The sequence below is a fragment of the Mesoplodon mirus genome (genome assembly GCF_964341445.2).
Source record: "Mesoplodon mirus genome assembly, chromosome: 3".
NCBI classification, from domain to species: Eukaryota; Metazoa; Chordata; class Mammalia; order Artiodactyla; family Ziphiidae; genus Mesoplodon; species Mesoplodon mirus.
Genome location: NC_138978.1, coordinates 9,216,787 through 9,230,545, shown reverse-complemented (window position 1 = coordinate 9,230,545; position 13,759 = coordinate 9,216,787). Strand labels below are relative to the sequence as shown.

Sequence of the window (13,759 nt, the reverse complement as noted above, 5' to 3'; positions counted from 1 at the left end):
TTGCGGAGCACAGGCTCCGGATGCGCAGGCCCAGCGGCCACGGCTCACGGGCCCAGCCGCTCCGCGGCATATGGGATCCTCCCAGACCGGGGCACGAACCCGTATCCCCTGCATCGGCAGGCGGACTCTCAACCACTGCGCCACCAGGGAGGCCCAGAAAAAAAGTTTTTAAATTATTTTTTTTAAATCTTGGGGCTGTTGTTGAATACATTAGTAGCGAATGGGGCCCAACACGTGTTCGGTTTGGCTAGCGCGGTGGGTTTTTTCGTTTCTGTTTTTATTTCCCATGAATTGGCCGCTTCCAGTCCTCCGCTGACCCCTCTCCTCTTCTGGACTTGACTTTTCAGGCCCGAGCACTGGTGCTCCAAACCCCGGCGGTGCCCGCCCCCTCCTCGCTGTGGCCCCGCCTCCTTCTCCCGGGCCCGCCCCTCTCCCCTCCCTCCGCCCTCCCCTTTTCCATCTGTCGCAAAAGAGTAGGCGGCGCTTGACGGCCCGCGTCGTTTGACGGCCGGAGGCAACCGAGAAGGAGGAGGAAGCGGCTGTGGCGGCTGCCGCCGCGCCTGTGACGGGGCCTGGGGTGGGCGCCGCGGTCCGGGCCCGGGAGTGAGGCGCGGGCGGCCGGGCCGGTGGGCTGGGCGGCGGGCCCGGCGGCCGCCCCCGCGCCGCGCCCGCGCCTGGCGGCCCGATGTGGCTGCAGCAGCGGCTTAAGGGGCTGCCGGGACTGCTGTCGAGCAGCTGGGCCCGCCGCCTACTCTGCCTGCTCGGCCTCCTGGTGCTGCTTCTGTGGTTCGCGGGCTCCGGGGCGCGACGGGCGGCGGGCGGTCTGCAGCTGCTGCCCTGGCCCCGCGGCGAGCCGGGCGCCGCCGAGCCCTCTGCCTGTCTGGAGGCAGCCACCCGCGCGTGGCGCGGCCTGCGGGAGCGGGGCGAGGCTGTACCGCTGGGCCCTGGAGTGCCGGCCCTGGTGGCCAACGGCTTCCTGGCCCTGGACGTGGTCGCCAACCGGCTGTGGGTGACCCCTGGGGAGCGGGAGCCCGCCGTGGCGCCGGACTTCGTGCCCTTCGTGCAGCTGCGCCCGCTGAGCGTGCTATCTGAAGCTGGAGAGTCATTGTTGCTGCTGCGGGAAGGGCTGCTGCGGCGGGTGCGCTGCCTGCAGCTCGGGACTCCGGGTCCCGGCCCTGCGGCCGGCGGCCCGGGCCCCGCCTCGGCCTCCGGCCTCGTCACGGGATCCGGCCGAGACTGCGTGCTGCTGCAAGAGGACTTTCTGGCGCACCGGGGCCGACCCCACGTCTATCTGCAGCGCATCCAGCTCAACAACCCCACGGAACGCGTGGCCGCGCTGCAGACTGTCGGGCCCACTGCCGGCCCGGTCCCCAGGGCCTTCACCAGCACCCTGGAGAAGGTCGGAGACCATCAGTTCCTCCTCTACTCGGGCCGGTCCCCGCCTTTTCCCACGGGGCTGGTGCACCTGATGGTGGTGGCCGCCAAGAAGTTAGTGAACCGTCTCCAAGTGGCTCCCAAGACGCAGCTGGACGAGACTGTGCTGTGGGTGGTTCACGTCTCCGGCCCTCTTAACCCCCAGGTGCTCAAAAGCAAAGCAGGCAAGGAGCTCAAGGTGCTCCAGGACTTGGCACGGAAGGAAATGCTGGAGCTCTTGGAGATGCCGGCGGCGGAGCTGCTTCAGGACCACCAGCGTCTCTGGGCCCAGCTCTTCAGCCCAGGTGAGGCCTGGCGAGTGCTTGGTCCACCGTCCACACCTTGCACCAGGGTGAGCACGGTCCACCCTGGAGATGCCCCTGCAGAGTCTGCAGAGGTGACACTGAAGGGCGGGGTCCCGGGGTGGTTCAAACTTGGGCTTGGCGTTTGATCTGGGGCTGACTCTTGCTCCACCACTTAGTAGCTATGTGACCTTGACCCCTACGCTCTCTGGGCTTGTGTCCAATAATAACAGTAGCACCTACCTCAGAGGACTTTTGTGAGATTGTCGTGGAAGAGGAGTGCAAGGGCAGGTCTTATTGTTATTCGTTCTTGTGGCTGAAGCCTTATTTGAGCAGCGTGGTTTGGGAGGTCAGTTGGTAAAGGATAAGCCAGAGGCCTGGCCGATCCTGGGATTTTTTTTTTTTTTAATGTATTTATTTTTGGCTGCATTGGGTCTTCGCGACTGCGCGGATGCTTTCTCTAGTTGTGGTGAGCGGGGGGCTACTCTTCATTGCGGTGCACGGGTTTCTCGTTATGAGCACGGGCTCTAGGCGCGCGGGCTTCGGTAGTGACACACACGCTCAGTAGTTGTGACACGCGGGCTCTAGTGTGCAGGCTCAGTGGTTGTGGCACACGGGCTTAGTTACTGCGCGGCATGTGGGATCTTCCCAGACCAGGGCTCGAACCCGTGTCCCTTGCATTTGCAGGCGGATTCTTAACCACTGAGCCACGAGGGAAGCCCGATCCTGGGTTTCTTAACTCAGTTCCCCACAGTTCTGGCTGGTGACAGTCATGGGCTGCTTTTTTTTTTTTTTTTTTTTTGCGGTACGCGGGCCTCTCACTGTTGTGGCCCCTCCCGTTGCGGAGCACAGGCTCCGGACGCCCGTTGCGGAGCACAGGCTCCGGACGCGCAGGCTCAGCGGCCATGGCTCACGGGCCCAGCCGCTCCGTGGCATGTGGGATCTTCCCGGACCGGGGCACGAACCCACGTCCCCTGCATCGGCAGGTGGACTCCCAACCACTGCGCCACCAGGGAAGCCCTGGGCATGGGCTTCTTGACATGACTCCCGCTAGCCTGAGCTGTGGCCTCGCTGTTGTGGCTTCAGCTTTTTCATGGCGGGGGGGGGGCGGGTAGTGGAATCTCTTCAGCAGGTGGGATGCTCCTGTCAACTGAAAACTCCTTCGCCCCCTTGACTGCTTAAGAAAAGGAAATCCTAGTGTGGAGGAGAGAGAGATTAAGAGATTTTGGTTTCCAGGGTTCTAGTTGTCTAAATCCTTAAACTTAGTTGCTCAAAGAGTCTTTAATTTAGTCAAGTATTTATCGAATGCTTCTGCCAGAAAGTGTTCTTCACGTGGGGCATACGGAAGCCAACAGAACAAAGTTCCGGTTCTCATGGTTCTTAAATTCTGGGCGGGCGGAAGACAGATATTAGAAAGCGAAAATTTGATTTAAAAAGTGAGATAGCTTTTTAGGCTCAAGCGTTATAAGGAGAAAAGATAAAAATATGTGCTTGGGGGTGAGTGACTGCAGTGGATGGGGCTGAGTGTGTAGCTCTGCTGTCGGGGAGGCCTCTCTGAGCAGGCATGGCCGAAGCCGAGGCCTGCACAGCTAGGAGAAGCGCTGTGTGGTGGTCTGGAGGGAGCCAGCGGGGCAGAGGCCCTGAGGCAGGGGCGGGCTTGGTTGAGTGGCCAGTGTGGCTGGCGGCTAGTGAGCCAGGGGAGGGTGGCAGTGGCCAGAGAGTAAAGGGCCTTGGGTCCTTGGTGAGATCAGTGAATTTTATTCTAAGTGAGATGGGAGGCAGGGTGGAGGCACCATCTGGTGCACATTTTTAAAGGTCCCGGTGCTGCTGTGTCAGAGTGTAGACAGTGTGGGGGAGAGGGGGAAGTAGAGTGTGGAGACCAGATAGGAGGTTTTGGCAGGAGCCCAGCTGAGAGGACGGTGGCTGGGACCAGAGCTGCGACCATAGAAGCAGGGGTGGATGAGTCGGAAACTTTTGCAGCTGGAGCCACCAGGCGTTCTGTGGACTGGCTGTGGGGAGTGAGAACTTGAGGGTGACTCCTGGATTTGGGGGGAGGGCTCCAGCGGGTGTCTGGAGGTGATTTAGGGAAGGATTAGCATGGAGCTGGAAGGATTCATCAAACCTTGTCCGTTTCCAAATGCCTGTCAGACATCCAGCTTGAGACACCACGTGGGCGGTGAGCTGTCTTGAGTCTAGAGCTCATACAAATCTGGGCAATCCTGTGCTCAGATGTTTAAAGCTGCAGGCCCGGTGAGAGAGAAGCAGCCCACGACTGGTCAGGGCGTTGATGACAGTTCTTGGAGTCGGGGAACTGGCCTTTTTACTTGGCGCCCTAGGCTTGGCTAAACCTGTGTTCTTCTGGACTCTGGCAGGAGCCCCACTGGCGGAATTTTCAGTTTCAGGCCCAGAGGGCTCAGGGCGGTCACGTGAGGAAGCCAGGCAGGGTGCTGTTCTCCCGAACTCGTGGGAGACTGGAGCTGCTGCTTTCATCCCTGAGGACAAAAGCTTCGTGTCTCTGCTGCTCTTGATCTTTGTTTCATAACCTCAGCCTCTTGGCCATGCCATTCCTCCTTAATGTACAACCTTTGTGGTGTTACAGGTGTGGAAATGAAGAAGATCACTGATGCCCACACTCCATCAGGCCTGACCGTGAACCTGACGCTGTACTACATGCTTTCCTGCTCCCCCGCACCACTGCTCAGCCCCGACCTGAGCCACAGGGAGCGGGACCAGATGGAGTCGACCCTCAACTATGAAGATCACTGCTTCAGCGGCCACGCCACCATGCACGCCGGGAACCTCTGGCCGGGCCGCCTGTCCTCCATCCAGCAGATCCTGCAGCTCTGGGACCTGTGGAGGCTGACCCTGCAGAAGCGCGGCTGCAAGGGGCTGGTGCGGGCGGGCGCCCCGGGCATCCTGCAGGGCATGGTGCTCAGCTTCGGCGGCCTGCAGTTCACCGAGAACCACCTCCAGTTCCAGGCCGACCCCGACGTGCTGCACAACAGCTATGCCCTGCATGGCATCCGCTACAAGAATGACCACATCAACCTGGCCGTGCTCGCGGACCCCGAGGGCAAGCCGTACCTGCACGTGTCTGTGGAGTCCCGCGGCCAGCTCATCAAGATCTACGCCTGCGAAGCGGGCTGCCTGGACGAGCCTGTGGAGCTGACCTCGGCACCCCAGGGCCACACCTTCTCGGTCATGGTGACGCAGCCCATCACGCCGCTGCTCTACATCTCCACCGACCTCACGCACCTGCAGGACCTGCGGCACACGCTGCACCTCAAGGCCATCCTGGCCCACGACGAGCACATGGCCCAGCAGGACCCCGGGCTGCCCTTCCTCTTCTGGTTCAGCGTGGCATCCCTCATCACCCTCTTCCACCTCTTCCTATTCAAGCTCATCTACAACGAGTACTGTGGGCCTGGCGCCAAGCCCCTCTTCAGGAGTAAGGTATAAAGCCACTGCGCCTCCGGAGCCCGGGGCCCTGGCCTCGCGCTCTGTCCCGAGTCTAGTGTAGTGGGGTGGAGGGTACGTTAAGCTCCAGCTCTGTGCTCCCACTCTTTAAAGAGCCCGGACTCAGGAGAGAGGGGCTCTGTGGCTTCTCGTTTGGAGAAGGAGGTAGCACTTGACCTGAAGGAGTGGGAGAAGGGCCGGAGGCAGGTCTGAGCTCCTCAAGCGTGAAGAACCCGGAAAGTCAGATCAAAGGGAAATGTGCAGGCCGCCTTCCCGGGTGGCCGTCACAGGACAGGGTCTGCGTTTGCATCGCATGGATCCGGCAGCCTCTGTCAAGCAGGCGGGCGAGCCGCTTCTCCCTGCTAGGTGGTGGGCTTCTCTGCTCTTAATCTGGCGTATCCCCATTCACCCGTGGTTCCCATCTGATCAGGGGGACAGGCCAAGCTGCCTTCGCAGGTCCTGCCCAGTGACGTCTGCCCGCCCCTCCAGCCGGGCCTGGCCAGAGCAGAGCCCGTGAACTCGCCGCACCCGCCTAAGGAGGCGCCTGGGCCCCCGAGCCCGTGGCAGCTCTAGCCTGTCCCTGGGCCAAGCGCTGTCAGCAAGGCGGGCTCGGAGCCTGGGTGGGGTGCCAGCAGGGTGTCTCCATCGCCTGCTTCCCTTGAGATTGCTGTAGCTCTCCACCGGGGTTGGCGTGAGCAGTAACGACCTGTCTTGTTGATTGAACAGGAAGATCCCAGTGTCTGAGTGGCATCTGTCCTGCTTTCAGTCGCCACTTACACAAGACACCCAGCACTGAAAGTCCTGCTGCTGCGAACAAGGGATCCTTTGAAAGCACCCAGCCTTTTGTGCCTTGTTGGGGGACACCAGTGACTCGGAAGTGCGTGTGGATGTTCAGGAGTTTGCATCGGGGAGCGGGAGGGGATGGGCTGCTGGACTTTTTGTAAGCTTTCGACTCAATAAAGTGAACCTGTACGGAAAATACTTGAAATCGAACTCGCTCTTTCCACTTTCCCCCTTTCCTCTGTCCCAGGAAAGAGACCCTCTTTTGAAAAGACTCTTGTCTAGGAAAAAATGTATTCTTTTCCTAATTTAATGTGTTCTTTCTTGAATGAATTTTTAATTTATTGTTGAGATTTTGCTGGATGGCTTTTGCATCCACCCTCGGTAGGGAATCTTGGCAGTGATTTCCAATATGCACCACCTCGGGAGGTTTGGAGGCCCGCACGCCGCCTGCGTGGAGGGGGTGGGTCTCCGTCACCCTCGGGTTTGCACATTGCGTCTTTCTTATCAGATAAAGCCTATGGAGATCTGTGGTTTTGTACCTCTGGGCTTTAGGGGAGGTGTTTAACTGTCTAGTGATCGATGATTGTTGGGTTTTGGAATACCAAAGCTTTTTTTTGTGTTCTGTTTTTAAATAAATTTCTTTCAAACCTCCACGACCGGTTTGCGTGTGGTTGAGACCTCTGGAGACATCGGACCTTCCTCGGTCACCAGGCTTTTGGGTAGAGTCTGAAGCAAAGGCCCCGCCGTGGTGACAGTATTCTTTTCCCACGTCCTCTCCTCTTCAGAGGAGCCCACTCTGAGGCGGTGGAGGTGGCCCCCGTGCTGCCCACCTGGGGGATTGCTGCATGTCCCAGCTGAGTGGGCTGCTCGAGGAGCATTACCCTGGCCCTTTCCTGCTGCAGCGCCTCTCCCCCTGCCTGCCCTAAAGAGAGTTGCGTGCCCCGGTTTTGCTGCCCATAGGACCGGGGGCAGGAAAAACCCTGAGTGGGCCTCCTGCAGATTGTTCTCGAAGCTAAGGTCTGAGTCCTTCCTTTGTGGGGAGAATGGAGGAAAGAGGGGCCGGGCTGAGTGTGGACCATCACCCTCAGCGTCTTGGTGGTTTCCCTGGCTTCCCAGATGGGCGTTTTGAGCAGCCTGGCTCACCAGGAAGCCTGGTTTGCTTGCCAAGTTGCCGAGTGTCCGGCCCCCGCAGGTGGCTGGGAGAGAAAGTACACAAGGGTTTCAGGCTCTTCTACGACTTGCTCTGGTTTCCTGCTGTCGCTCCAGTCCTGTGCGCCTTCCACTCCTGCTCTGAGGGTGCCTCCCCCTTCTGGCCGGGGGCCCTTGGCTGGCGGCGGGGTGTGGTGGGCTGTGGTGTCTGGCATGACATGCCCTCTAGTCACTGCATTCAACTGGAAGTTACTTGACCACAGGAGCAGCACTTCATGGCTCCCACTCACCCTGTTAACTTGGAACCAGGCATGGCGTGGGCTCGCATACATGTAAACACGAACCCATGTACCTGTGCCTGGAGAATACTGAGCCAACGACTAGAGTTTCAGTAGATGAACACTTGCGAATTATAGGTCATTGAAGCGAGCACATGTGTTAACGTATTTTACATCAACACGGCCTCATGCGGGGAGGAGGTGGCTAAGGGTTAAGATGCCAATTTGAGAGATGAAGAAATGTGCTCAAGGCCGAGCAGCCCAGGCTGGGATGCAAACTGGGGCTCGCTGTCAGCCCAGCCTCTCTCTCAGCCCCCACACTGTTTCTCCCCGTGCTCTCTCCCCGCACACTCCTCTGATGGTTCCCGCAGGATGGGGTGGGTAATGCATTTGCTCCTGCCCTCTGGGATGACATCAGCCCACTCTGAAAGCGGCTGGGCGTCTGCCGTGAGCCTCTGCAGTGCCTCCAGTTCAGCCTCAGTTGGGAGCAGGCCATCCACTAACTCTAGTGGGTCTGCCTCTCACGGTCCGGTAATGCACTGGAGCTTTCTTCTTGGGCTGGATGCACAAAGAGGCTTGGTCCAGTTGCTTTTCAGGGCTTGGTATGGAATTGCATACTACCCAGCACTTCCCAACAGCTGAAAAGTTGGTTTGGAAATGTATCAACTCCCTGAAAACCTACGGGCACCTTGGCCTCTCGTGCCCTATCTCATGTCCTCTCAGGCCACCTTTCACTCCTGCCATGGTTGCAGCCACCAGCTCTTTCCAGGTGCGGGTTCCTGGCAGCATCTGACCTCACCTTCTCTCTGACCTTCAGGAAGCTGCTCTGCACTCAGCATGTGTGTAGCCTCAAAGCAGGCCAAGGATATCGCTGCTAGGGGCAACCCTTCTCCCGTGAGAGATGGAGCCAGTGGACCAGTGCTCCCTCCGCCGTCCCCTGGGCGGACAGTTCTGTGACACATTCTACACGGCTCCTCAGACGGCAAGATCAGGCCCCCCACTGCCCACAGTGGTGAAGAACTTGGGAAGACACCCTTGATTCAGTTTCCCTCCCTCCATTTTACCCTCCCTCAGCCTCCCTCTGCTGTCCCCTGGGATCTCTTCCTAAATAAACTACCCGAACACAAGTTTTGCTTCGGGTTAAGACACTAACCAGGAGGTCTGTGGCTCCTCTGGAGGGTTTTTCCAAGAGGAAGTTGGATTCTCCTGTGGGTGTTGTTACGGACTGATTCACATGTTGAAGCCTAACCCCCAATGTGATGGTGTTTGGAGGTGGGGCCTCTGGGAGGTGAATAGATCATGAGGGTGGAGCCCTCATGAATGGGATTAGTGCCATTATACAAGAGACCCCAGGGAGCTCTCTAGTCCTCTCCCTGCCGTGTGAGGACGCAGAGAGACGACAGCTATCTCCAGCCCAGAAGAGGGCTCTCATCAGAACCCGACCACGCCGGCACCCTGATCTCAGACTTCCAGCCTCCAGAACTGTGAGAAATAGATTTCTATTGTTTATAAGCCACCCGGTGTGTGGTATTCTGCTGTAGGAGCGCAAACGGACTAAGTCATATTCTTCCAGTGGAGGAATGGAACTTTTCAAGGGTGGTACGAAGCCAAAAATCCAGACATTCGTAGGGTCTTAGATTAAAAAAACCTTAGAGGTTTTTTTGTTCAAGTGTCCGTAACCTGGCTTCAAGTGACCTGTGAACCCCTGGAATTGCAAAATGTATGTACTTTTTTTTTTTTTTCATGAGGAGAGTTTCTGTAGCTTTCCTCAGATTCTTAAAAGGATTCCTGACCTTTAAAAAAAAAACCCTTAAGAACAAGATAACCTGCACTTTGGGGTCTTGTTTTCAGCCCCCCACCCCACCCCCAAGAAGCAGCAGTGGTCTGACCTCCGGCCATCTGCTTAGGGGTCTGGTGATTGGGTGGATCACCTCACTTGCTGAGGGGCACTTGCTCCCCTTGCAGAAAGGAGGCCCATCTCAGCTGAGCTGAGCAAACAGCCTTGCCGTGAACAAGCTACCTAGTCTCATAATCGTGCTTCCTGGGAGCCTCTCCTCTGGACTTTGGCTGATGGAAGCTTCAAATAAATCATTTGACTCAGTAAATGTTCATTGTGAATCTTTGGAATTTCCCTGGCGGTCCAGTGGTTAAGACTCTGCGCTTCCACTTCAGGGGGCATGGGTTTGATCCTTGGTCAGGGAACTAAGATCCCACATCCCACATCCTAGGTTAAGGTGTGGGAGAGGACCGTCCAGGCAGTGGGCAGAGCCCGAGTAGACATACAGAAATGGGGAGGTTTAAAGAGGCAATGGATAGTAATACTTCAGTTTGTCTGGAGCATAGAATCCAGGAAGGGAAAAAAAGTAGGTAATAAGCTTAGAGAGTTGGGATTTATGGTTCCACCTCATTGACCTGTAAAGGCAAGGGGTAGGTGGGCTCTGGCCCTAACTCATGGCAATGATAACATTACAGGTAATAATTTCTCCCGAGGATTAATCACTTACTCTCCCCTAGTTACTGTCATAATTTTAGCCAATCTTTACAGCTTCCTCCAAAACCAAGGACGACAGTTCATCATCCTGTTTTACAAAAGTAGAAACTGAGACACAGTGAAAGAGACTTGCCAGAGGTCACTGACCACCTTGCAGGATTGACACTCTCCCAGTGGCAGGTTAATTATCACCTCTGCTAGTATGTGAAGGAGAGTGCTGGAAATCAGAGGTCCTGGTTGCCCGCGAGCACCACAGGAATCAATGTGACTGTTCAAGGGGGTCCTGAGAGATGACCAAACGGAGGACAGGTGAGCTCAGGAGAAAGGCTGTGGCTTCTCTCAAAAGAAAACTTCAAGAAAAGTTAACTAAGCAGCATTTCTGGAGCTGGGAGCTGGATGCGAAAGAGTGGGGAGTGGGCTGGGAGTTAGGGGACCTGGGTTCTGTCTCCAGCTCTGTCATTATCACTGTGTAACCTCAAACAAGTGGGTTAAGTGTTACGCTCTAGGTTCCCACCTGTAAAATGGGTCAGTAACACCTTCCAGCTTCAGAAAGATGGTTAGGAATTCCCATGAAATAAATGACTCTGTGTGAAGGTGCTTTGATAAATTCAAAAACTTCTCCCCATACAAGGGGGAATTGTTTGTATTATGTGCCTAGAGGCAAGGGAATGCAGATCAGGACTTCTAAACCTTGGGTCCCTGAACAGAATTCAGGGGGTCTGCGAAATTGGATGGAAAGAAATCTTTTTTTTTTTTTTTTTTTTTTTTTTTTTTGCGGTACGTGGGCCTCTCACTGTTGTGGCCTCTCCCGTTGTAGAGCACAGGCTCCAGACGCACAGGCTCAGCGGCCATGGCTCACGGGCCCAGACGCTCCGCGGCATGTGGGATCTTCCCGGACCGGGGCACGAACCCACATCCCCTGCATTGGCAGACGGACTCTCAACCACTGTGCCACCAGGGAAACCCTGGAAAGAAATCTTTTTTTTCGCTAACCTCCAACTGAAATTCAGCATTTCCTTCCATGATTAACTTTGACATTTGCATCATTGTCACAACTAGAAATCACAGATGCAGTCATGACACGCCCAGTGGTGGCAGGCATCTTGAAATATTGCTCACATCATCGTGACTTTGAAATGCTGGTAGTCATGAGACTTCCCACTAGATACCAATATTTGATCTATTAATGAAGAAGTGCATATGTTACCAACTGCAAAGTTGTTTTTAAAATATATTCAGGGAATTCCCTGGCGGTCCAGTGGTTAGGACTTTATGCTTCCACTGTAGGGGGACTGGGTTTGATCCCTGGTCGGGGAACTAGGACCTCACAAGCCGAGCGGTGCGGCCAAAAAATAAATATATTCAAAACTTTTAAATTATGAATAATGTTTACCATACACAAAAGTAGAACTAATAGTATAAAGAATCTCCGTGTGTTGGTTACCGAGTCCAACAACCATCACGTAAACAAAATTTTATTTTTGTTTTTGTTTTTTTATTTGGGGGGTGGGGCTTTTTCTTTGCACTCATTATCTTGAAGCAAATCCAAGATATAATATCATTTCATCTGTAGATATTTCCGGGGAATTCACTGGCAGTCCAGTGGTTAAGACTCCACGCTCTCACTGCTGAAGGCGTGGGTTCCATCCCTGGTCAGGGAACCAAGATCCCACAAGCTGTGCGGTGTGCCCCCCACCAAAAAAAGTTTATATTGTAGATACTCCTGTAGCTACTTCTAAATATAAAGAGGTTAAAACAAAAAACATTACCACACTATGATAATCATACCCCAAACCCTTCAGTAATTCCTTGATATCATCAAATATCTAGTCAGATTGAAAAATGAAGACATCTCATAAATGTAATAAGTTCTGAAAATAGTGTTTGTTTAAACCGGGATCCCAGTAAGTTCTGCTTGGTGAGATGGGTTCTTTTAACTCTCTTTTAACATATAGATTCCCTTTTTATCTCTCTCTCTCATTTCTTCTTGTAATTTATTTGTTGAAGAAATCTGGTGGTTTGCCCTGAAAAGCTCCTCGAGCCAGGGTTTTGCTGATTGCGTCCATCCCCGCAGAGATGCAGACAAGCTCGACTGTGCTCCGCTCTTCTGTCAACGAGTGGTCAGGTCTAGTCTTGAACAGACTCAAGTTCGATTTTCCCCAGCCAGACAACTTCATGGGAGCAGCGTGCTCTTTCACCCGGAGACATATAATACCTAGTGCTCTGGTTGCTCGGCGTGCTCGTTACTCTGGATTGTTGCTTTTGCCGAAGGTGAACAACAAACAAGTTAAAACCCCTACTTTGGATACATACTCAGCCTTCAGAGCCCAAGAAAGCACTGTCACCAGTATTACATTCTCACTGACCAGATCTCGTCGTGAGAAAAGCAACGTTTCTAGGGGGACAAGAAAACTACCCGCCGCAGTGGGGCAGGGGTAGACGGTGGACAACTTGCCTGAGCCTGGGGTTCTGGTTCTCTACACAAGAGAACATCGAAAGGGCCTGGGAAGGGGTGATCCCACAGCAGCGTTACAGCCTCCCAGAGGTGTCTTGTACACGTATGGGAGAGCTGGCCACAGGGAAAAGCCTGGGAGGCAAGAAAACGAAACTCAACAAAGGAACTTGCAAGAAGGAAACGTGCGGATGGATTCCCTCCTTTCTTTACTGGGGCAGACGCTGCTAGTTTTTTTCCCACGTATTCACTTCCTCCCTCCTAGGATCTCGCAAAGGTCATGGCTGCCTGGAGAAACGACTACATTTCCCAGTCTCCTTTGCAGTTACGCGTGCTCAGAAAGCTGAATTCTAGCCACTGTGATCAGTTAAAGTACTCACTTCCGTGCGGGTTTTATTAAATTTGTTACAACCGTGAGCGAACGTCTTTCTTGAGTAGTATTTTTCGAAAATGATATGGTTTCTGTTCTGAAGCTAAACTACCTCAACAGAGTAAAACAACGATACTTACAAACACGCTATAGAAGAAACAATGAATCCATACTTAAATTCTTTCTAAAGAAACATTTTTATAGATTTCCTTCACAGTTATTGGTTAAGAATCTCCCTTTTATTGCGGGGGACGGGGTCTAGATGCCTGGTCGGGAAACTGATTCTACAAAACGCGAGGAGGGAACTAAACCCGCTGACCGCCATTATTGAATCCCAGAGCGCCAAACCTTGCCCGCTACAGTTTAAGAAAAACCCTCCCACCGCGGGCCGCATTTAACACTGAAAAAGCAACCAAGGAACATAAACGAAAACACTTTTATTTCAAAAACAGCAACTATTGCGCTCTCCGAACTTCGACACTTTTATCTTTTCAAGTGGGTTTAACGCCGTTTACTCCCAGACGCGTACTGAAAATATTTTCAAAACGTTAGATGCCTAAAAAAAATCAACGATCTTCTCCGTGAAACCGAACATCGTTCGCAAAATTAAACAAACATCCGTCCACAAACTAAACAACCCGGAACTACAGAATTCTATTTTTAAACATCATTATTGGCCTTGCAAACGCAAGACCTCAAAAAATTGGGTAAAAACTCAGAATTGTTCCTCTCCACGGAAATCTTTAGTAAAAGGCGAAAGATTTATACGATCTGAAGAGAAACCAGAGTATGCCTTCCATGAGGCAGCACGCATTCCTCGGGTAACTGCTACCCCTAACACAGTAATGGTGATTATTTAACTGAAAGAGCTATTAATATCTGCTTTCTCCTCAGACAATTCTATGAAAGAATTCTCACTTCTGGGAAAAATAGTTAAAGAGAGAAGGAGAATCTAGTCATTTTTCAGTCGAAAAACTTGTCCTGGGTGCAATGCATTCTGGATATGCAAATGAAATCTCAGTCTTTACACTCCGGTTTCCGGAAATACCTCAAATAGTTCATTCA

The 13,759-nt window shown here is 53.8% G+C and overlaps 1 protein-coding gene across 1 annotated transcript; it reads left to right on the top strand.

The window, feature by feature from the left end:
• Nucleotides 1–500: 500 nt before the first annotated feature.
• On the top strand, nt 501–6,150 carry KIAA2013. Its single transcript, XM_082613034.1, has 3 exons — nt 501–1,718; nt 4,315–5,168; nt 5,898–6,150. Exons 1-3 carry the CDS (start codon nt 686–688, stop codon nt 5,913–5,915), a joined length of 1,905 nt encoding a protein of 634 aa, XP_082469160.1. The 5' UTR covers nt 501–685; the 3' UTR covers nt 5,916–6,150.
• Nucleotides 6,151–13,759: the final 7,609 nt, after the last annotated feature.